This window comes from Monodelphis domestica, chromosome 1 (genome assembly GCF_027887165.1).
Source record: "Monodelphis domestica isolate mMonDom1 chromosome 1, mMonDom1.pri, whole genome shotgun sequence".
NCBI classification, from domain to species: domain Eukaryota; kingdom Metazoa; phylum Chordata; class Mammalia; order Didelphimorphia; family Didelphidae; genus Monodelphis; species Monodelphis domestica.
This window is the reverse complement of record NC_077227.1, coordinates 231,284,209-231,309,364: the sequence shown is the minus strand read 5'-3', so window position 1 is coordinate 231,309,364 and position 25,156 is coordinate 231,284,209. Positions and strand designations below refer to the sequence as shown.

The 25,156-nt window shown below is 37.4% G+C and overlaps 1 protein-coding gene across 1 annotated transcript; it reads right to left on the bottom strand.

Moving 5' to 3' along the window:
* Positions 1 to 337: 337 nt before the first annotated feature.
* On the bottom strand, positions 338 to 7,233 carry LOC103098877 (zinc-alpha-2-glycoprotein-like). Its single transcript, XM_056810531.1, has 4 exons — positions 7,065 to 7,233; positions 3,688 to 3,930; positions 2,160 to 2,421; positions 338 to 627 (listed from the first exon to the last, which is right to left on the bottom strand). Exons 1-4 carry the CDS (start codon positions 7,138 to 7,140, stop codon positions 603 to 605), a joined length of 606 nt encoding a protein of 201 aa, XP_056666509.1. The 5' UTR covers positions 7,141 to 7,233; the 3' UTR covers positions 338 to 602.
* Between the last annotated feature and the right edge of the window lie 17,923 nt (positions 7,234 to 25,156).

Below are 25,156 nucleotides of genomic sequence, written 5' to 3'. Positions count from 1 at the left end.
CCTTCCAGGAGGACATTGAGAGAGAATTCATGCTTCAGATTGAAGTGAGTCAGGAAGATTTCTGAGATATTGTCTATCTCTGAGAATTTATGAATCTCTGGGGGAAAACATCTAAAAATAATTGTCACCTTGCTGTAGGGAAGGTATTTTCAGTGAAGAATTCCATGAGGTGAATGTTCCCTGGGGATGGCTTAGTCCAGACCCAGGAGTTATTGGTTGTGTGATGCTGAGTCATTTTACACACTCCTAGAGCTTGAAGGTTCAGAGATGCAAAACCATTTGCACATTTACAACAAACTTCCCTTTGGAGGCAACCTTTTACTGAGAGAATGAGAATTCTTTGTACATGTACACACACACACACATAATGCTTTAATTTTTTAATTTCATTTTATAATGATGTTTAGTTGTTTATCTTAATGTTGCTTATCTCACACTGTAACCCCTCCCAGGGAAGTATCAGAATCTGTGTAATTCTCTTGGCTGGAAAACCAATGATAGTAACTGGTAAGTAACAGAGTAGTGGTGGGAGGTCATCATCATGGTGAAAACCTTCACAGCTGCTCATTTTCCTCTTAGTTGCTGTTCAGGGATCATCATTTCTACTTTCCTCCCATCCTTGGCAATCTGTAGAAACATACCATTTACCCAAGTCATTCATTTATTGTATAACTTTATGATTTTTTTCTCTCTTCCTGCCCCTCTTCCTCTGAGCAGTTGACAGTAGGTCTCACACTTCTCCCAGTATGCCCTAGCTTCTTACCTTCAGCTACTATGTCCCACTATGAGGATGATATTAGAAAATAAGTGTTGTTTTATTAGTTTAGAGATAAGAAGTAGAAAAGCTGGTTTGAGAAAAAATTGGAGTTTGAAACATATATGAGACACTGTTAATTTCAAATGGTGACATTGTCTATATTAGTTTTTGCAGTCTCCTTTTTTATTTTACACCTCCTACCCCTAACTTCCTCCAGACTCCTTCTTTTCCACAATTCTTCCATTCTTTTCACAGTCTATCAATTAGTTATTGTATAGTATCTTCTTTAACTGATTATTTCCAATGAGTTATAGCACTCCAAAAGATATAACCCCACAAAATCCCTTTCTTTTCTGCACCAAGACCCTGTGTACCGATCTTACATGTCAATTTATCAATTCATAAGCAGATATAAACTGGAGTCTCCTGGGATAAGCACTCTTAAGCATTCTGGGAAGGGTGCAGAGAAATGAAAGACTTGGTTCCTGCTCTTATACTCAGAAAACATTTAGAAGAATGCGTAATTTTAAATGATGTGGTCCTGACCATAGAAATGAGAGAAAACTATAGAAAAGGGAGAGTTCAGGTGGAATTTGAAACAAATCTTAAAGAATAGACATGCATTAGATAAGTAGAAGAAGGAAGGCAGCAGATTCCAGATAAGAAAAACAATAGAAATTCAAAATGGAAAAAAAAAGTGTTTAAGGGCTAGTAGGTGCTAAGCATCTGTAAATATTATCAGATTTGATCTTCACACCAATTTAGGGAGGCAATTACAATCTTTAACCCCATTACACTGAAGGAAACAGGAGTTCAGTAGCTACCCAAGCATCACACCACCTGTGACTGTAAGAGACCTCATTCAGGCTCAAGGCTTCCTGACTCCAGAACTCTATCCAGGGTACCACTCTGTGCTACCTCTAAGCACAGAGAGAGGAATGACTTTTGGGGGGAATGGGTCAAAGATGAGATTTGGTTTCCCTGTGTGCAGCCTCTGAGTTCCCATTAGAATCTAGATAAGAAGTGCTCAGGATGTGGTAGAGGGTTCCTATGGAGAAGCTGAGATCTGATGAATGGAGAAAAAGAAGGAAGTCTAAGGCTTACAATGGGGTTCTTTCTGTTTCCAAAATTCCCTTCTAAGCCTCCATATTTTTCATTATCTTCCACAATGCCCTGTAGCCCTCAATTGCTGGTGATTTTGACTTCAATTCTAAGATAGCTATAGGGATTCCTGAATTCATATTTTCAAGCTCCTCTGTACCCTGGTTAGCATAAATGAAAGAGGAATGAAATATTCTGTGTGCAGTGCAGAATTTAAAAAAGAAGCCATTTTTAGTCCATCTAATGGGAATGTTCCCAGCCCTACCATGGTTAGTGGGACAACAGGATGTAAACAGATTACCTGGCATAATAAGAAGTCTTGTATCTTTGGAGTTTTGCAGGACATTGTTTCTCCAGATATGCATTGAGCTGATTCAAAGCATCCTTGTCTTGCTTTAACTTCTGTTTGTTCATTTCAGCTGTAGGATGATGTGAGGTCTGGGCCAACATATTTTGGTTGGTCTTAATGAATTTTTCTCCATTAAGAAAAAAAATCCGAAAAGCTTCTAAGTATTTATATGGACAAATGGAGCAGTCAATGTATTGAGTAAAGGTGAATTTACCTGAAATACATAAGCCCCATTTAGGGAGAGCTCTTTAAAGAACAATAAAAAGTGTTTGCAAATAGTAATAGCTGTACCAATTATATAAGTTTCTACTTAGTCCTTAGCTGCATCTAGACTTACTAGAAAATGCAAAGGGTATCTACTTAAAACAAAGAACCAATTCTTTCCCTTTAGGCAGCTAATGTATGAAGCAGATAATAGAAAACAAATTCAAAATTAAGAGGTCAGTTCTCTTCATTCTAATTCCTTGCAAATGTCACAATCTCATTCCATCCCTATCCTAGGTGTAGTTGTAGAGAGCAAAGAGCAGTAGAATAGAATTATTTGAGTTAGGACTGGAAATGTTCTTACCATTATCTCTCACACAATATTCATTTACAGATGAGGGAGATGGCACCCAGAGGAGGGGAGCGGTTTTCCTGGAACTTTTATGACAGTAACAGATTCTACTTCTGGTTCTCTGTTTCAAGTTATGCTATTTCCAGAGCAAGTTGCTACCACTTGTGACTAACTGGGATGAGAGCTCAACTGACCTGATATTGAAGGTGTTGTTGAATGGAAGGAGCTCTAGCCTGAATGATTGGGCACATGGGTCTAGGTCTTACTTTGCCACTCACTGATTTGTAGGAGATCACTGGCTCCAAGCTTTAGAGAGAGATGAACTATTATAAGAAGCCATCTGGGTTCCTGAGTCAATGTTCTTCCCTTTGCTCTAAGATCTCAATCTCTTGCCTCTCTGTTCAATGGTGGATTAGTTTGGAATCTCCAATGTACTTTTCAGTTCTAAGATTCTATCATTCCCCTTGTTAGGAGCATGACAGACTATATTGTAGTTCTGGTATAAGAGGTCCAAGTGCCCAGTGAAGTAAGGAGAGAGGAGAACTTACTTAAGTTGCTGAATGTGAAGCAGGAATTGATCTCTCCCCACTTCCTGTTTCACTGTCAGACTATATTGAGTATGATAGCAGGAAAAGGGAAACCAGAAGAAGGCAGGGAGGGGACCAAGATGTGCTTTGGGGATGTATCTATCTCTGCCTCTCTCTGAATTTGTTCTTCACCCCTTGGGGGTTGTGACCAGTCATTGCTCAACCCTCTATCGCCTTTTCTTCCTTTCTCACTCTTCCTTTTTTAAAAATCCCCTTCAGCCACCTCCTAGTTAGGGACAACTCTCTTTTTAGGAGGGCGTCACTGTGGGGTGGGTCCAGATCCCTTCTAAGTCATTGGCCACTGGGTCTCTGACCTATTTATTTTCTGTCCACTCACCTTCATTAGAGTTAATGATTTCTTGCAAATTCTTCATGATCAAATCTTCTCTCTTTTTTTGAAACTGGCTCACTTCATCCCAATTCTCCACATGTTGCCATCCTGGCTGGGGCACTGCCCTCTTACTGCTATTATCATATATATAGATAGTTTTGCCATTTAGGTAGGCTGCATTTTTGAAGGAGTAATGCCCAGTTTGGGGTTCTGAAAAAATGGTGTCCTTGTATGTCAGAGAATAACAACCTGTGACATAGAGAACTGAGTGAGATGTTTTTAATATTAATCTCCTAAATTTGTTCAGTCATTTTCTGTCATGTCTGAATCCTCATGGCCACATTTTGGGTTTTCTTAACAGAGATATTAGAGTGGATTTCCATCTCCTTGTCTAGCTAATTCTATAGATGAGGCACTGAGGTAATCTAAAGTTAAGTGACCCACCTAAGGTCACAGAGGTAGTAAGTGTCTGAGGCCAGATTTGAGCTCAGGAAGATGAATCTTCCTGATTCCAGACTGTACCAACTAGATGCCTTAGGGTTTCGAAGGCTTGAATTCACGTCTTGTCACTTAAAGTCTCCTTACTGAGAATTACAGGAGAGAAGTGGGTAAGAAATGAAGTAAGGACATTGAACTTTAGGTACCATGGATAGTAGTTACCCATCTTCCCCCCTCTTCTCACATTCCCTCACTCAGTATCTTTGGCATGGTATAGGTCCTGGATGGTGGTACTCTTCCCTTATCACATTTGGAATATTCCAAGCATTTCAGCCTAGATATGGACAATGAATGAATGCAGCAATGAACAAAAATGCTTTGATTAAATGCTTAATGTAAAACAAGTGCTAAACAAAGTTCTGGGCATAGAAATAGAAAAAAGGAAGTAGTCCCCTATCCCAAGGATCTCACACCCTAAGTGGAGAAAACACACTTTAAGTAGGAAAAGTTGGACAGCAAGGGGGGATTAAAATGTTGGTCATATACAGGCCAGATGAAAAAATGTGGGATGTTCCACTTGGAGAAAGGAAGGATCTTATGTATGCTTTGGATTGAAGGAACATAATAGTTGTCCTGGACTATTTGAAAGGTTTTCAATTGAACAGCGACATGTTCTGTCACTCTGATGGACATATATTTTGAAGGAGGATCAGTGGGTTGAAGCCATAGAAAGGCAGCTTTCAATTCAAAATAAAGAACAATCTAAATCTCTGCTTGGTTCTTAAAATGGGCTGGATTGCCCTTTGAGGTTGGCAGCTGCTAAAGTAATGAAGGAGAGACTGCCTGTCAATTTATGGCATGTGGAAGGTGAAGAAAAATTTTAAGTTGCCTGGAATGATGCACTAGATGCTTTCTGAAGTCTCTCCTTATTCTCATGAAGAATTTGGGTCTCTATTAAGCTCAATCCCTAGGGACCCTGTCCCATCTCCCCCCAAAATAGCTCCATATTGTTTCTTCCCTCTTTCTGGTCTGAGGAGCTGAGCAGTCTCAGCTCCTACTGGAAGCATGGTCTGGTCTCCATCTAGAAGAAAGGAGGCTTAAAGAGAGGACAGAGAAGCTGGACCTATTGTGGGAAAGGAGTCACAACCTCTCAAAGTGCAAATTGTAATATTAGGACAATGAACTTCCCAGGAATTGAAACATAGTGCAATGTGACCCCCAAAGTCATGTGGTTAGAGCAACTGAGTCTGATTTTTAGCATAATTACTATTAAGTGAATTTTTAAAGAAATTTTTCCCTTTTTATATTTAAGAGGAAAAGGAGCAATAATATTTATTAGTAAGAGGCCCCCTGCTGTGCTGCTTGTCAGTTAGTGACAGTTAAAAGGGTGTGGCAGAGGGGATTTATTAAGTTGGAGAGAGTTGTAAAGGGCTTTTTTGTCTCTGAATACCCCTGGGGAGAGGGGTGTGTGTATGTTTGTGTGTGTGTGTGTGTGTGTGTGTGTGTGTGTGTGTGTGTGTGTGTGGCTTGCTCTCTCTGAGACACAGAGAAAGAGAAACAGAATTAGGCATTATCAGCCTTATTGATTATTGATTAACATGGGTAGATAGATAGATAATGGGTAATTTATTTGATAGTCAGAGTAGAAAAACTAGGCAGGAGCCTGGCTCTGGCAGAAAACACTGCCCAGAAAGGCAGATAGTTTTAGGGTTTTCTAGAGAATTTTAGTTAGGATTGGGTTCTTAGGAATACTTGCAAGCTATTATAAGATTAGTCTCACTTTCCTCCTTCCTATTTCCTATCCATATTTCCTAATAATAAACTATGTGTTTTGCGTTTAACAAACTGTGTGCTGGCTGTTGTTCAAACTGCTACCCCCAAAATTTGACCCTTAACATCTTGGAGAGCCAAATTCCCTTCATGATTTTCTTTTGCATATCCTTGATCTTCATGGTGGTGCCTGACAGAGAGGGGAGTAGGAGCCCTAGACCCCACTTCCCCTCCTTCATCCCCTTTTGTAGTGGCACCTGGAATGCTGGGACTTCTAGGGGACTTCTGGCATTATATTTTGGGGTTTGCACTCCTTTCCTCTGTCCCAGCTCTACTTGCTGCCCAACAATATCACTTCAAACATTAGAGCCACACTGCACTGACTGACTTCCTCAGAGTCCTGAAGGGCATTTAGTAGCCCCTGAGGATATACCAGCTCTCACCATGAGAGTCTTCTTCTGCTTCAGTGACAAGTTCTCCTTGTCAATAACAACTATACATAAAGTGCTGTCATTTCCATCTCCATACGTACAGTTCAAAGGTTGATACAGAGCCTAGACATAGGAGAGCAATTCCTCAAGAATAATGGAGCTTGTAGTTCCATTGATTTGGTGCATGTGTGTACCATTTGCCCTTTGCTATGACGAGATAGAAAAGCAGTGACCTCGGACCCTAACAGACTCTGACCTAGGATCTAGTATTTTGGGAAAGTCATGGAGATTTGGGGAGATTCCTGCCACTTCTTTTCTCCTTTCAAATCCATCTCTATTTGTTCTCTAGATTTCCCTTCATTTTTTTCCTTTCCAAATTTTTTCTCTGTGCACAGTAAGTTCATCTATACAAAACTACCTTATGGATTGATAATCAACACAAATGTTGAAGAGAAAACCCCATTCTGCCTCTGAGATCCCTCTTGATGTAGGTTCATCTTTTTAGAGATAAAAGGTCTCTTAGAGATCATCTGGTTCAATCTCTCTCCCATTTCCATCATCAGGATTAATAAATTAGCCCATAGAGATTAAACTACTTACACATTGTTACATAGGTAATATGGCAGAAGCAGGAATAGACCTAGAGTCTCTCACTCTAAATTTGGACATTTCCTCCCGATTCATGATTTTCTCACACTTCTCAATTCCCAAACCATACAGATGTCTTCCGTTTGATTTACTTACTGTAAGGTGGATACTGGGACATTATGGTTCCTGAAATCAGGATCAGGAATATGGCAGTGAACAGGAGTCTCATCATTCCACATTCAGTGATTTATTTTGCCACAGAAATGTGATCAGATTCAGCTCACAGATGATGAGTGGTTTGATGACACTCTTCTGCTGTCTAATAAGCTGTTGAATCTCAGGAGATGATAATTGAATGGCCAATGAGAATTTCAGGATGGAATTGACCCTGTAGAAATTGGGGAAAAAACAAACAGAACCTGAAGGATCCTAATGTTCCAGAAAGATCATGAACAGGATGTGCCCCAAGAGCAGTTCATAAGGGCCTGAGGCTTTTAGTGAACAGCAAGTGCAAGGCAATTGTAATCAAAATCAGAGCAGATTTTATGTAATCGTAAAATCAGAGCAATTATAAAGTAACATTGGGCTGCATGAACACATGATTGCAATCTAGATAGAGGGGCTGAGGGTAGGATCATTATTTTGTACTTTTCCCCTTTCTCACCCCATGTGGGATATTGTGTTCAACTCTAAAGACACATAATATGAGAAACACAGGAAATCCAGCCCGCTTCTAGAATGGGCAAAAAAGGATGGTAAGTGGATTATAAAAAAGCTAGATGAATTGAAGGAAGAGGAGATATTTACTCTGGAAACTAGATGCAGGAAGGACATACTAACTTTCTTCTGATATATAATGGTTTCCACACAGAATACAGAATAAATTTGTTCTCTGTGGCTATGGAGGATGGGAATAGCACCTGACTCAGACTTAACAGAGAGCAGATTTCAAATGGAACTTCTTACCACAGAGAGCTCCTCAGAAACCAAGTGGTTTGTCTCAGTGAGAATGTGTTCTCTCTCCATTAAAGGACTTCTAAGATAAGTTTCTAAAGGGAATTCATCCTTTGGATTTGGGATAGAGGAGAAGAGCTCTAAGGTTTCCTCCATCTCTGAGAATCTGTGATTCTGAGAGTATAGCAGTCAATCTCACTTGTTATGGTGTTTTGGGGGGGAAGACAGACTGTAGTGGCCACCTCCAGGGGAAGGTGCTGGTTGAAAGATGACAGATCTTAGAATTAGGTTCTTGCATAATCTCGAGGTTTATCAGTGGTCTGTAAGTGGCCAACCTAAGAGGACAAGAAAGCATGTGCTGAATTGTGTTGAGCTTTGTGGAAGTGCAGTATAGAAACATATTTTGAGTGCTTTGTAGGCCCAAGGAATGGGGAGCAGCTGTGGCCTGAACCCTTTATCTTGTACTTGCCCAAGGGAGATAAACTAATTGGCTCCTTCTTATTGGAAGATTTGGAGATCGATGTTGTGACCTTTGTGGATGATTGCCAATTCAGAGTTCTGATTATAACCAACTAAACTTCTCCCCAATGAGCACTCACATTCCTTTTCAAGAGTACAAGGCCCTAAAACTTTTCCTTTGGATAGACTGATTGACTAATCAAAGGTTCCCAAAATAGAAATAGGCTAACCCAAGAGGCTCCCTATTTGGACACCAGAGGAATCCCTTCCTGGTGCCTTTCTTAGATGCCATAAGGTAAGAAAACTCAAATTTAGATGGTCCACATTTAAGTAACTGATTCCCTTCACATACATGTCTCATAACACTGGTTAAGTACTAGAAATTCCTCTTCTTAACTGAAGAGTATTAACTTTTCTTTTTGGAGGTAATGTGGGACTTTTGGAAATTGGAGTATTGTTTTAAATTGAAGAAGCTTCTTTATTATTAATGCCTAGGCTGCATGCGAGACTATAAATGATTGAGGAGAGTTGACAGCTGATTCTTCTATTATTTTTTTCCTTTAATTATATTTTGTATCTGTTTCAGTACTGATTTTTAAATGTTTCAGTAGAAAAAGTTAATTGTGTTAATATATTCTGATCTTTTGCATCTGAAATGGGCTTTAGTAAAAGACTGATTATAGGCCATTTCCTTAAAGTGGAGATTCTGGAAAGAGCCAACCAGACAGAGAGAAAAGACCCGCAGTGGCAGAATATTCTTGTATTGTGAGAATTCCATGGGCTGGGTGAAGTACCAGGGTGATGAGGCCATGGGGCTAGAGTGGGCTTCCAGGCTTTTGTAGAATTTTGGAGAAAGGCTAGAATTTAAAATTATTCAAACCTCTCCCTATCCTGACTCTTGGGGCCTGATAAGTGTAGTCTAAATTCTAGTCTCAGTCTCTTTCCTTCCTCATTTTTTGGTTAATTGACATCATAAAGGAAATTATTTTTTTCCTTAACCACACACTTTCTCTTTCCTTCTCCTTCTCCTGTTCTCCCTAATTATTTCTCACTGTCTCTCTCCCTCCCACCCACCCCCATCTCTTTCTGTCTGTCTCTGTCTCTGTCTGTACCATTATTTTCTCTGTGTCTCCCAATCTCCCTTTCATGAGGACCTGTAGTTTATGTTGTATGTTTATAGACATGGAGTCAAGAGACATTATTCTTGCAAATGTGACCCCAGACATATATTAGCTGGCTAGTGATCATGGCTCTGATACTTATACTGTCATAGCCTCAGTTTCTTCTACTGTGAAATGGGTAATATAAGAGTTGGAGTACCCACCTGAGTAGCTGAGAGGAGAGCATTTTGCAAGGTCTTGGAGATTATGCTATGTAAATCTAAGTTGTCATTTATATCCAAATGAAGAACATAAAAATTTTTATCACCAAACACAGCTGGTGCACCAAGGGATAATGAATTGGGCCTGGCATCAGGAAGACTTGGGTTCAAATTAGGTCTCAGACACTAACTGCTTGTGCGACACTGAGCAAGTCACTTCAATTCTGCCTGCCTCAGTTTCCTCAAGTGTAAAATGGGGATAAAAATAGCTTTTCCCCCAAAGAGTGGTTTTGAATGTCAGATGAGATAATATTTCCCAAAAGTAGTTGGTATAGTGCCTGGAACATAGCAGACATTATAGAATTGCTTTTCCCCATTCCCTTTCCTCATCTTAGCTTATCTCAATGATATTCCCTAGACACTTATGTCTCTGATAGGGTCACAAGACAGCGGTGTGCCCTTATTGGTGAGCATGGATTTGCCTTCCATTATTTTCACTTCAGAGGGTTCAGCATTTACTTCATGGGCCCACTCGTCTTTACATTAAACTTTTCTGCATTTCCTTGAACCTTAAAATTTCTCCATTCCTAGGATGCAACCTGGACTTAGGTAAAAGGTTCTTCTTTCCTAGGACTCCCTGTTTTCATGGATATTGGCCATATCTCAGAGACAAATTTGGGTTCACTAAGTCTGGCTCTTACCAGTAGGTAAATGAACAGTGAAAGAGTGCCAGACTGGGAGTCAGGAAGACTCATTTCCCTCAGTCTCTCTCTGTTCTCAAACATGCACTAGGGATATGACGCTGGCAAATCACTAAACCTAGTTGCCTCAGTTTCTCCGTCTGTAAAAATAAGCTACAATAAGTGATGGCAACCCATCCCTGTGTCTTTGTAGAGGTACAGCAAAAGCCTACAAGGTGGAAGGTGGAGCAGTGGCTGTCAGGGAAGATTTTGCTGAGGGGTTCAGCAGGAACTTATCTAGGAAACTACAGGGAAAAGGGGGTCCATAATGGAGAAATTTATTCTGGCAAAGCAAATCATGCATTGTTCTCTGAATTTTGAACCTTTTTCTAGTTCAATGAAGACTAGAATTGAGGGGTATCTGTGCATTTTCCAACTCTTGTAAAACAAATGCAATTGCAAAATAGTAATATTCTTTTGGGTCCCATTTACTGGTCATAATTCTTGAACATATGTGAGATATTGAGGCCATGCATTATTGCAGTAAAATATAAGGAATTTTTTTCTTAGAACCTATAGGTCCAACTTTTTCCTTTTGGAAAGCAGACAGCCCAGCTTGGAGGACTTCAGGACTCAAGAATCTTGTCCTATAGTGAAGGCCAAGGAGACAGACATAGTGACTCTTTGCCAAGCCCCAAAGAAAAAACTCAGGAATAGCAGCATGATTTCTAATTCCTGACCATAAAACAGGCATAGAACAGTCTGTCTTGACTTCAGGCACAGCAAGGAGAGAGTCTCTCTCTGGCCCCAAACTCAGAGTTCAAGTGGAAAGATACCACACTTGGAACTTAGAAGTCTTGGAGGCTTGAATCAGTGTCTTAGCTAAGCTGGTATACTCAGACATAAAAGGGAAAAAGCCCCAAAGCAAGGAGTCAGCAGTGGAGTGGGACAGGGGGGTGGGACCAAAATTAAATTGAGATGGAGTGAATTGAGCTGCTGATGGCTTAAGAGGATTTGCCACCTGATGGGTGCCAGAAAAGATGTGCTTCGTTCTTATTGGGTTGTATCCAAACAATTGATGGATGAATCCACTGACTGCTTTCCAAGGAAATCAGACTAATTCCAAGAGAATCCAGAAATAAAGAAGCTAGTAGAGGAAGTAATGAAGGTATGGTGTGGAGGTAAGAAAAGGTGTAAATTCTTTATAAAGTGATTACGATGAAAAGGCCTATGGGGAAAGCTTCCCTTCAGGTGGTTTTAGTAGTGTTAAGGAAAAGGGGTAAATAAACAACAGAGGCCCAAACAAAAATAAGAAATCTCATTTTGTTAACAATTGACAAATTATACCCCAGAAAAAGAAGCAAAACTCATTGTCTTCTCCCTACTTGGAAATCTCTTCTTGGTAAATCCTGTGTTTGGATGTCTGAAAGCCAAAATTGGAATCTAAGTGTTTTAGGTATAATTGACTCTGTAGCTCTTACTCCAGAAGAATTCAAACTCTCATACAAATCCAAAGTCTTCAAAAGTCTTCTAATTGATGAATTGATTGGCTGAACAAAGCATTTCCATTTGGAAAGAGGTGAAACCAATTGACTCCCTCTGTGGAGTTATGGAATATCAATTCTTAGTGGCCTTCCTATGTGTCACTATAGTACAAAACTCCAATTCAGATTATCTAATTATCTGTATTTAACTTCCAATATTGTAATATAGCCAGTCTCATGCACTAGCACACTCACTCACACACACACACACACACACACACACACACACACACACATAGGCACACTGGCACACAGGTTCTCATATACCTTCACACAGATGAAAGCTTGAGCAAACACCTAATGAGGCAGTGATATGTATTGAAGAGCCTTGTAGTAAGGAGATATGTATCTAAATGATTACTATTCTATCACATTCATAGACCATAATCTTATTTACAGCCTGATAGGCATCTATGTGGAGCAGAAAATTAACCTTAGAAACAAGCAAATTGAGTTTCAAGTATTTTGTGATCATATTTTGGCTGTGTGACTATAATTTGAGACAAATCTAGAAGACCAAACCTTGAAGAAATTTTGCTACAGGGAATTTCCTTAATAATACTTTCTAGACCAAGGAAACATAATTGGTTACCACTTCCTAAATCATCACTCATTCTGACTTTTATTTCATGTTATGTTGGCATTTACTCATTTAACCTGCTTGTTTTTCTCTATTGTTAACTCAGATAGTGCAGAATCCAGTTTTATGCAACTCTTAGCTATATACAATTACCATTGTTTGACAGGCAATGACAATTAACTATTAATTAACAATACTATGGTGTTTGTGGTGCTGGTAGTGGTAAGAGGATTAAAGACCTTTAGAGCTTCAGTTTCTCAGCCTTGCTTAGTAAAAGACTGAGGTGCAAGTCCTAAGTCCTTCAATCCCTGGCACCTGTTGAAACTTGGAACTCCAATGACTATTTACACAATTGATTAATTTTATTATATTATTCTTCTCTTTTTCTTTTCATATCCTGTGTTTTAGGTATGATCATCAGGAAATCTATAGTGATTCTTTGCTTCTTTCCTTGTAAGTCCCAGATTCTCAGATTCAGATATAATGTCCCACCTGTGGAAAGGAAATTAGACTGACAGTTGGTGGGGGAAGGCCAACCGGGAGTGGCAGTGGGGTCTTGTGACTAGCACTACCTTCCTGCCCGGAGTGGCAGTGGGGTCTTGTGACTAGCACTTCCTTCCTCACGTGTGGGACTTGCTGCCTGGTGTTGGAGGAGAGAGGAGCTTGTTCAGCCTGTCTGGAGTGGCATGCTCTTCTTGGTTCAGCCCGAAGATTCAGGCCCATTCATCTCTGAAGGTCAGACCTTGTTGCTTTCTATGTACTGCTAAGATTCTGAATTAGAACAACGAGAGTAGACATGAGTGGGACAAAGTCTCTGCCAGCCTCTGGGACCTGGCCTCAGGTCTGAAGCTGAGAAAAAAACTCCAATCCCAACTAGTTATTAAAATTTATATTATTTGAATTCGCAGTCAGATAAGTGGACTATCATTTCTGGTCATAGAGGGAGCTGAACTTCAGTTCAGTCATCAAGGCAAACAGACTTTATCAGACACCTGTTGTTTCCTCTCAGCAGGGGGCATCTCCCTCCCTTGCCTCACCAAGCAATATACCCTCTCTCCCCTCAACTACTCCATACCCTATACAAACCTCCCTTTATCCCCCTTATTCCAATCCTCCTATTTCCTTTCCCAAATAAATATTACACACCCACCACTAACTCCCCCAAGACTCTTCATTTTCTGGTAGAATCCCATCTCTCAAATCTTCTACCTCATTTTATTTAATAAGGATCAATATAGTTTCTTGAAACATGGATTATTTTCCAAATTGCCTACACTGTCAAAAGGGATTAGTCACAAACCTTCCTTTCTCTTCTGGACTATACTATCTGCCTATATTCTTCCAATCTCTTCCATCAATTCATCTACAAACATTTCTAAGACCCAACCCTTCTTTGATGAGATAGTCCCATTCTGAATCCCAATATGATTATTGTGTCTTCTTTTTCCACATCCCTTTCAACATTTGTCACTTTGACCTTTAAGTTCTTAGTCAATTTGGAAGATATAAATTGATATCTCCATGGTTTTGATTTACATTTTTCTAATCAATAATGATTTAGAGAGTTTTTTCATATACTTGTATATAACTTTGATTTCTTTATCCAATAACTCTCAGTTCATAACTGTTAAATTAAAAAATTAGTTTCTCTGCTAAAAGTATTATATTTTTATGAGGTTTATTAAAGATTAAGAAATAAAGAAAATACAAAATAAGAAAGCACATGCCTAGGAGGGCCGAAAGGCTCATTCAATTTCACTTACTACATCTTGGGAGACATGTGTCCCTAGAAGTGGAAGCTGAGAGACCTGAAGTAGGCAGGGAGGAAACTTAAATACAATTTCTGTTCTCAGCCCAGGTGAGGACCTTACCTTGGATTATGGGGAACTCTGGGAGCTACCAAGGACTTCTGGGGTTCAAATCTCCATTTTTACATATCCATTAACCATTCATCAATTGACGAATGGCTCATAGTCTTATGAATTTATTTCTTTCTTCCTTTGTAAGAAAGTCTTTCTATCTTACAATCAATGCTGTTAGTTGATTCCAAGGCAGTAAAGTGGTAAGGGCAAGGTAAATAGGGGTCGAATGATATGTCCAGGGTCAGACAAGTAGGAAGTCTGTGAGATCTGTTTTAAGTAACGGGGAATCAGTTTTTAGGGACTTCTCATGTGTCACTATAGTATAAAGCTACAATTCAGATTATCTAATTATCTGTATTGAATTTCCAACATTCTCACATAGTCAATCTCATGCACTAGCAAACATATACACACACAGGCACACAGATTCTCCTGCACCTACTCTTTCTAGGTGCCCCCACCTGCTATTTTTACATATATGGTAAAGTTCTCTATATTTTTGAACTTATGAGACCTCTAACTGAGAAACTGTCTGAAAATATGTCCTTAAATTTTCTGATTTCATCTTAATCTTGGCTACATAAGTTTCTTTGCATAAAACATTAAAAAATATAATTAAAATGACCCATTTAATAGCTCAGAATGTTCTCTATGGTTGATTTTTCCCATATGCATAGATCTAATAGGAAATATGTTCATTATTTAAATTTGTTTAGGACATCTTACTTTATGTGGTGGTCATATAATGATTTTGCTCATACCTTGATGATGTTATATGATATTGGTTTATACTTACTTTCAATCATTTTTGTTTTCCCAATGATTTTCCCCAAATAATGAATTGTTATCCCCAAAACATGAACCTCTACTTTTGTCAAACCCTAGGTTACTACCATCTTTTATTACTGTTTGTTCTGTGGCTGTTCTGTTCCACTGCTCTATGTTTCCATAAATGATGGCTAGAGTTTAGAATTAAATACAAATTCTGAGGAGGAAGATTTCAGATGAAATCTCCCCACTGTCAAGGAAAGCCATCCAGAAATGTATGGCAGCAAACAATGAGTTCTGGTTCTTCTAAAGGCCATCCAAGAGGACATTGTACAGAGAATTCATGCTTCAGATTGAGGTGAGGCTGGAAGATCGCTGGCATTTCCTCCATCTCTGAGAATCTATGAATTTCTGGGGGAAGACATCTAAAAATACTTTTTGGCTTGCTGTAGGGAATGCATGGTCAGTATGGTCTTTCCCATGAGGTTAGGGTTGTGTGGGTTTTAAAATTAATAATCAATAATGAAATATTATATTTTATGAAGTTTTATTAATAACAACTAAAGCAAAAGAACTTCCTGACTTCAGCCCTGTCACAGGTTCAAAAAAGGTCCAGGGAGGGGTTACAGCCACTTAAATACAATCAAAAGTCTTCTGGTTATCCAGGCAGGGCCTCTGCATGAGATGCCCTAGAGTCAGGTTTGGGCAGAAGCATGTTTGTATATTGGTGTAATGCTGAGTGAGTGACTCCTATGTGTTTGACAGAAGGGTTGAGGGCATATTGCTCTAGGTCTACCAGGGTATGTGTGTATATATATATATATATATATATATATATATATATATATATATATATATATATATATATATATATAATTCTCAAAACTTATTTCCTTATTATTCATTTTTTAAAAATAGAGTAAGCATTTAAAACCAAACCCCAAATCATATACCCCGATGATAAATGATATGTTTCTTTTTTGGATTTCAACTCCCACAGTTCTTTCTCTTGATGAAAACATAATTCTTTCTCATAAGTCTCTCAGAATTGTCCCATATCATTGAACTGCTTTTGGTAGCAAAGCCTATTACAGTTGATCATCCTACAATGTTTCAGCTACTCTTTATAATGTACTTCTGGTTCTACTTATTTCACTCTGCATCAGTTCATGAGTCTTTTGACATCTTATAGAAATTCATTTATTCATTGTTTTGTATTGCACGATAGTATTCCATCACCATCATACACTACAATTTGCTCAGCCATTCCCAAATTGAGGGACATCCCCTCATTTTTCTAATTTTTAACTATCACAAAGAGTCCAGTTAAAAATATTTTTGTACAAAGATTATCTCCCATTTTCAAAAAGTCTCTGGGATATATACCCAGCAGTGGTATGACTGGATCAAAGGGTGTACGTCCTTTTAAAGTCCTTTGGGCATAATTATAAAGTGCCTTCTGGAATGGTTGGATCAATTCACACCTCTACCGGCAATGCTTTAGTGGCTCAATTTTGACACATCTCCTCTCACATCTATAATTTTCCTTTACCATCATATTTGCGACTCTACTATATAAAAATTAAATTGTATCTCTAATAATAAAAATATTATATTTTATGAAGTTTATTAAGGTTTATTAGAATCAAGGAATGAAGAAGATACAAAATAAAAACCATGTGCTCATGGCTGATTAGCCTATTTAAAATCCCCACACTTAGCTTAGCACTATACTTGATACATCATTGCAAAGGAAGAGAATGTGGGAGGCGTTACTGCCAGTTAAATACCAATTGTGATCTCACCAATGTGGAGACTCAGGAGAGATTAAAGGGAATTCTGGGAAATACCAAGGACTTCTGGGGAATGAAGTCTAGGGTTCAAAATCTCCATTTATACAACTAGTTGTAAAGTGGTACCTCAGAGTTGTTTTGATTTGCATTTCTCTAATCAGGAGGTTTTAAAACATTTTTTCATGTGCTTATTGATAGTTTTGATTTTCTTCATCTGAAAACTGCCTAATCATATAACTTTGCCATTTGTCAGTTGGGGAGTAATGTAATTTCTTATAAATTTCACTTAGTTCTTTATATTTTTGAGAAATTAGACCTTTGTCAGAGAAATTTGTTATAAATTTTCCCCAGTTTTTTGCTTCCCTTCTAATTTTGGCTGCATTGTTTTTGTTTGTACAAAACATTTTTAAATGTAATGAATAAAATTTATTTATTTTACATCTTATAACCTTCTCTATCTATTGCTTGGTCTTAAATTATTCCCTTCTCCATAGATATGACAGATATATAATTCCATGTTCACCTAATTTACTTATGATATCATTCTTTATGTTTAAATCTTATACCCATTTTGAACTCATCTGGTTATAGGCTGTGAGATATTGATCTAAACCTTTTTTTTTTGCCGTACTGTTTTCCAATTTTCCCAGCAGTTTTAGTCAAATACTGAATTTTTATCCCCAAACTGGGTTATTTGGGTTCATCATATACTAGAATGCTAAGGTCATTTACCCCAAGCCTATTCCATTGTTCCACCCTTCTATCACTTAGCAGTACCAATATTATTTTGATGATCAGTACTTTATAGTACAGTTTACGATCTGGTACTCCTAGTTCACCATCCTTCACATTTTTTTCATTAGTTCCCTTTATTCTTGATCTTTTATTCTTCCAGATGAATTTTGTGATTTTCCCCCTAATTCTCTAAAATAGTTTTTTTGTAGTTTGATTAGTATGGCACTGAATAAGTAAATTAATTTAGGTAGGATTTCCACTTTAATTTTATTAGCTTATCCTACCCATAAGCAATTAAAGTTTTTTCTCATTGTTTAGATGTAATTTTATTTGTGTGAAAAACTCTTTTGTAGTTGTATTCATATAATTCCTATGTTTGTCTTGGCAGATAAGTTTCCAAATATTTTATATTGTCAAGAGTGATTTTAAATGGACTTTTCTTTTCTAACTCTTCCTGCTGAGTTTTGTTGGATATGTATAGAAATGTTGATGATTAATGTGGATTTATTTAGTCTCCTGCAACTTTGCTAAATGTATTAATTATTTGCACTAGCTTTTTAGTTGATTGTATAGGAATTTCTAAGTATACCATCTATCATCCACTAAAAGTAATAGTTTAGTTTCATCATAGCCAACTTAAATTCCTTCAATTTCTTTTTCTTCTCTAATTGCTATAGCTAAAATTTCTACTACAATATTAAACCTGAGTGGTGATAATAGACAGACTTGCTTTACCCCAGATTTTGTGAAGGCTTCTAACTTATCTCCATTGCAGATAATACTTACTGATGGTTTTAAATAGATGCTATTTATTATTTTGAGGAATGTCCTTTTTATTCCTATACTTTCTAGAGATTTCAGCATGAATAAGTGTTGTATATTGTGAAAGGCTTTTTCCGCATCTATTGAGATAATCATATTATTTCTTTTATTTTGATTAATGATATGGTCAGTTATGTGGATGGTTTTCCTAATATTGAACCATTTTTGTATTCCTGGTATAAGTCCCACTTAGTCATATTGAATAACCCTTGCAATATATTGCTGTGCTCTCTTTCCTAGTGTTTTTTTTTAATTTTTTAAAAAAGATATTTGCATCTATGTTCATTAAGGAAATTTGCCTATAAATTTCATTCTTTCTTTTTGGTCTTCCTATCTCAGGTATCAGAATTGAATTTGTGTGATAAAAAGACTTTGGTAAGGCTCCTTCTTTGCTTATTTTGTCAAATAATTTGTATAGTACTGAAATTCATTGTTCTTTAAATGTTTGATATAATTTACTTACACATCCATTTGGCCCTGAAGAATTTTTTCTGGGGGAGTTCATTTATGGCTTGTTCAGTTTTTTTTTTTTGATATGGAATTATTTAAGTATTTTATTTCCTCTTTTTTAATCTAGGCAATTTATATTTTTATAAACATTCATTCATTTCACCTAGATAATAATTTATTTTCATATAATTTGGCAAAATATGTCCAAATAATTGCCTTAATTTCATCTTCATTAGAGGGGAAATCACCTTTTTCATTTTTGATACTGGTAATTTGTTTCTTTTCTATCTTTTAAAAATCAAATTAAGCAATATGTTATCTCTTTTTTCAAAGAACCAGCTCCTTGTCTTATTTATTAGTTCAATACTAATTTTGCCTTTACTCTGTATCTACCTGCTGCAAATGTGTTTCTTTTGAACAGCATATGGTAGGATTTTGGTTTTTAATACTGTCTTCCAATCACTTCCATTTTTAGGGGGATTTCATCCTATTCACATTTACAGTTATAATTGCCATCTGTATATTCCCTTCATCCTGATTTCCTTTTTTTTTTTGCCCTTTCGCCGTTCACTCTTTCTGTCCACACCAGTATTTTGCTTTTAACCACTCCCTCCTTTCCCCTTCCTTATTTTACTCTCTTTCCCACAATTTGCCTTCTTATTCCTCTCTGCTAGGGTCTAGAGCTTCCTAGGATGACTGTGAAGTATTATTTTGTTGGTTAAGCCCACAACCCAAGATCCAGAAGTTGCTTACACAATGATTCTGAGTTTTGTGCAATAGGTGGGGGATGGTCAGCTTGCCCTTTTCTTTGGGCAATTTTGCTTCCAGTTCCCCATTATATTATAGAAATTCACTCTCTCTGACTTTCTTTCATGATGTGTTCAGTGGGAGAGCTCCCTCATTCATGTTTCATGGAGAAGTTCTTAGTGGTAAGGAGCTCTCTCTGTGTCCATATGGCACCCTGTGGAAGTAAAATATGGAAGCATATCTGTATTCTGCAGAGAAATTAATCTTCTTCCCTTCAGCTAGTTCTAGGACTCTTGGGATTTCTGTGAACTGCCTCTGAAATTCCTCTCCATATCAATTCATTTGTTCAGAACTAGAAGGTTTCTTTTTTTTTCCTTTGATTTTTTAATTATTATTATTATTTTTAATTCATTGGAAACAAAGATAATTTTCTTTTCCTCCCCCCACTACCCCCTTCCCACCACCTCTCCCATAGCCGATGCACGATTCCACTGGGTATCACATGTGTTCTTGGTTCGAACCCATTTCCATGTTGTTGGTATTTGCATTAGAGTGTTCATTTAGAGTCTCTCCTCAGTCATATCCCCTCAACTGCTGTAGTCAGGCATATGCTTTTCCTCGGTGTTTTTACTCCCACAGTTTGTCCTCTGCTTGTGGATAGTGTTTTTTAGATCCCTGCAGATTGTTCAGGGACATTGCATTGACACTGATGGCGAAGGTCATTACCTTTGATTGTACCACAGTGTATCAGTCTCTGTGTATAATGTTTTCCTGGTTCTGCTCCTTTCTCTCTGTATCCCTTCTTGGAGGTTGTTCCAGTCTCCATGGAATTCCTCTACTTTATTATTCCTTTGAGCAAAATACTATTCCATCACCAACATATACCACAATTTGTTCAGCCATTCCCCAATTGAAGGACATCCCCACATTTTCCAATTTTTGGCCACCACAAAGAGCGCAGCTATGAATATTCTTGAACAAGTCTTTTTACTTATTGTCTCTTTGGGGTACAAACCCAGCAGTGCTATAGCTGGATCAAAGGGCAGACAGTCTTTTATCACCCTTTGGGCATAGTTCCAAATTGCTCTCCAGAATGGTTGGATCAATTCACAACTCCACCAGCAATGAATGAATGTCCCTACTTTGCCACATCCCCTCCAGCATTCATTACTTTCCATAGCTGTCATGTTAGCCAATCTGCTAGGTGTGAGGGGATACCTCAGGGTTGTTTTGATTTGCATCTCCCTGATTATAAGAGATGTAGAGCACTTTTTCATGTGCTTATTAATAGTTTTGATTTCTTTGGCTGAGAACTGCCTGTTCATGTCCCTTGCCCATTTATCAATTGGAGAATGGCTTGATTTTTTGTACAATTGATTTAGCTCATTATAAATATGAGTAATTAAACCTTTGTCAGAGGTTTTTATGAAGATTGTTTCCCAATTTGTTGCCTCCCTTCTAATTTTAGTTACATTGGTTTTGTTTGTACAAAAACTTTTTAATTTGATGTATTCCAGATTATTTATTTTGCATTTTGTGACTCTTTCTAAGTCTTGCTTGGTTTTAAAGCCTCTCCCTTCCCAAAATTCTGACATGTATACTATTCTGTGTTCACCTACTTTTCTTATAGTTTCCTTCTTTATGTTCAAGTTATTCACCCATTTTGAATTTATCTTGGTGTAGGGTATGAGTTGTTGATCTAAACCAAATCTTTCCCACACTGTCCTCCAATTTTCCCAGAAGTTTTTATGAAATAGTGGATTTCTGTCCCAAAAGCTGAGATCTTTGGGTTTGTCATATACTGTCTTGCTGAGGTCACTTACCCTGAGTCTATTCCACTGATCCTCCTTTCTGTCTCTTAGCCAGTACCAAATTGTTTTGATGACCGCTGCTTTATAATATAGTCTGAGATCTGGGACTGCACGGCCCCCTTCCTTTGTATTTTTTTCATTATTTCCCTGTATATCCTTGATCCTTTGTTCTTCCAAATGAACTTTGTTATGTTTTTTTTCTAGATCAGTAAAAAAATTTTTTGGAAGTTCCATTGGTATGGCACTAAATAGATAGATGAGTTTGGGTAGGATGGTCATTTTTATTATATTGGCTCGTCCTACCCATGAGCAGTTAATGTTCTTCCAATTGTTCAAGTCTAGTTTTAGTTGTGTGGAAAGTGTTTTGTAGTTGTGTTCATATAGATCCTGTGTTTGTCTCGGGAGATAGATTCCTAAGTATTTTATTTTGTCTTGGGTAATTTTGAATGGGATTTCTCTTTCTAGTTCTTGCTGCTGAGCTTTGTTGGAAATATATAGAAATGTTGATGACTTATGTGGGTTTATTTTGTATCCTGCAACCTTTCTAAAGTTGTTGATTATTTCGATTAGCTTTTTGGTTGAATCTCTAGGATTCTCTAAGTAGACCATCATGTCATCCACAAAGAGTGATAACTTTGTCTCCTCATTGCCAATTTTAGTTCCTTCAACTTCTTTTTCTTCTCTAATTGCTACTGCTAGTGTTTCTAGTACAATGTCAAATAATAGAGGTGATAATGGGCATCCTTGTTTCACTGCTGATCTTAATGGGAATGAATCTAGTTTGTTCCCATTGCAGATGATATTAGTTGATGGTTTTAGATATATACTGTTTATTATTTTTAGGAACGACCCTTCTATTCCTATGCTTTCTAGTGTTTTTAATAGGAATGGGTGTTGTATTTTATCAAATGCTTTTTCTGCATCTATTGAGATAATCATGTGGTTCTTGTTGGTTTGCTTGTTGATGTGGTCAATTATGTGGATGGTTTTCCTAATATTGAACCAGGCCTATATTCCTGGTATAAATCCTACATGATCATGGTGAATGACTCTTCTGATCACTTGCTGGAGTCTTTTTGCTAATATCCAATTTAAGATTTTAGCATCTATATTCATTAGGGAGATTGGTCTATAATTTTCTTTCTCTGTTTTTGGCCTGCCTGGTTTTGGAATTAGTACCATGTTTGTGTCAAAAAAGGAGTTTGGTAGAACTCCCTCTTTGCTTATTATGTCAAATAGTTTGTATAGTATTGGGGTTAGTTGTTCTTTGAATGTTTGTTAGAATTCACTGGTGAATCCGTCAGGCCCTGGGGATTTTTTCTTAGGAAGTTCTTTGATGGCCTGTTGGATTTCTGTTTCTGATATGGGATTATTTAAGAAATCTATTTCTTCTTCTGTTAGTCTAGGCAATTTATATTTTTGTAGATATTCATCTATATCACCTAGGTTGGTATATTTATTGCCATATAATTGGGCAAAGTAATTTCTGATGATTGCCTTAATTTCCTCTTCATCGGAGGTGCTGTCCCCCTTTTCATCTTTGATGCTGTTAATTTGCTTTTCTTTCTTCCTTTTTTTAATTAGATTGACCAGTACTTTGCCTATTTTGTTTGTTTTTTCAAAGTACCAGCTTCTAGTCTTTTTTATTAGCTCAATAGTTCTATCACTTTCGATTTTATTAATTTCTCCCTTAATTTTTAGGATCTCTAGATTGGTTTTCTTCTGGGGGTTTTTGAGAAACACTAGGAAGGAGGGAGGAAAGAGGGAGGAGAAGAGAGGAAGAGGGAGGAAAGGAGGAAGAGGAGGGAAAGCAAAAGAAAGAAGGTAACTGCCTGATCTTTAGTTATCAATTACCAATCAAAATAGTCCCTTATTACAATTTGGCACCCCAGATGGGACTGAACTTTACAATTCCCAAAGACAAAGATGTTTAAGCAAGTGATCTGTGGGGTAGTTGTACTGACAGATATTGCAGGCTATTCGATTTATAATATCTTATATAGCAAAATGACAAATATGATTGTAGATTCTGTAGAATACATAAGCAACACCACTATGTTTATACTTAACATACCATTTCAAAAAGAAATAATTCTCTGGCAAATTCTGACACGGATCTACATCATTTCCATGGCTGCAATACAGACAATGACCTACCTTAAAAAACATTTCAGATGTGTGTTCCCTAAAACAACAGCACAGATCATGGTAGTGGATACAAACTTGGAGACATTAGTTAAGAACATTTTCAAGAATTCCTGAAGGAAAAAGAGCTAGATCAGATAAAGGATAAGGGAAATGGTCAGGCCGATAAATGCACCCAACAGAAAGGCCAAGAAAGCAAAATTCAGTGCACAGGGCAATGACAGTTAGAATAACACTAAGGCAAATAGTGAAGCTGAGAAAATCCTTCCACTCAAATTCATTTCCAAGATTTCTAACACAGCTGGTGTGTTACACTCAAAGGTTCATAGACAGTTTACTACCCACGAATTAGATTCTGAATTTTTGAACCCAGTTTTCAGGATGTGGAATTTCTTTTGGCAGTACTTTTTAGCCCCCATGGGCAGTGTCAGTTCATTGATAAGACTAGGTCAGAAACTCCCCAAACAAGTTGGCCTACAGAGGAACAAAGGGAAGACTTTGATTTCTCTACTCCCATCAGGATAATCTACCTGAGGAAATGCAGGGAGGACTTGCTTCAAGCCATAATTATGTGTTGCTGAAAACCAAATTTATGGGGAAAATTTAACAGAATAAAGGAGAATATCAACCTTCCTTTATTGATCTCCTTTCTGAGATGGCTGATGCTATAATGGGTATAGAAACAAACACAAAAGAGTCTACATCTCACTTAAGGACACAGTTTTTGAAAGGATGCGCACTACATCTAAAAAATTTTTTTTCAAGCATTATTTTCCTACATATGATAATGTGAGTTTAATTGTATTATGAGATGCTGCATCATATATATTTGAAAGGCACACAGATCAAAGTAAAGAGGTGGCAGATTTACAGAAAAAAATGGAAGAATCACAGAAAAATTTAAGATACAAGGAAATTGAGGAAATTAAGAAGTTGAATACTGTTAAAACATACCCAAAACCTGTTTATACTCCAAGAAATGTGCATAGAGAGAACGTCAATAGTTTTTCTGCCATAAGACAGGATGCCTGATCGAAGACTGTTTTCTAAAATAGAAATATGAAGTTAATAACAACAAAAATACAAAAGTAAAATATAATAAGCAAAGGCCCATATGTTTTGTTCATTGTACATTGACATCCATTTAACATGCAATAGATTTGCAGAGAATGAAAGAAGCTATAAAATCAGGAAATAAGCCCAAATATGCTGACATGGTTAGGAGAGAATTGTGAAGCCAGGATTATAATGTATTTAGTTTGGTACGTGGAGATAGAGAAAATAGTGAAAGACAGACTATTGTTAAACGTAGGAGAAAACAGATAAGAAACATTGAAAAAGGGATGCAAGAAAATAAATCTGTGAGTGATGAGAAATACAAACCAAGTGACAAACCACAGGACAGGCAGAGACAAGTAAAAGAGCTTGACGAAGAAGTTAAAAACATCATTTCTCAAATAACAACTGATATAGGTGTCTTAGAGAAAGACTATAGTAATCACACATTAAAAAAGTAGAAATCAAGTCAAAACATTTTTGGAAAACTTTTTTTCAGTGCAGATTGGGCACAGGGATTG

Excerpts from the sequence above, each read along its gene's own strand:
- LOC103098877 (XM_056810531.1), bottom strand. The coding sequence starts at position 7,140 with ATGATGAGACTCCTGTTCACTGCCATATTCCTGATCCTGATTTCAGGA. Across the intron at positions 2,422-3,687 it reads AATCATTAACTCTAATGAAG|GTAAATTCACCTTTACTCAA; the intron begins GTGAGTGGACAG and ends TATGTATTTCAG. Across the intron at positions 628-2,159 it reads AAGACTTCTTATTATGCCAG|ATTGCCAAGGATGGGAGGAA; the intron begins GTAATCTGTTTA and ends ATGTTTCTACAG.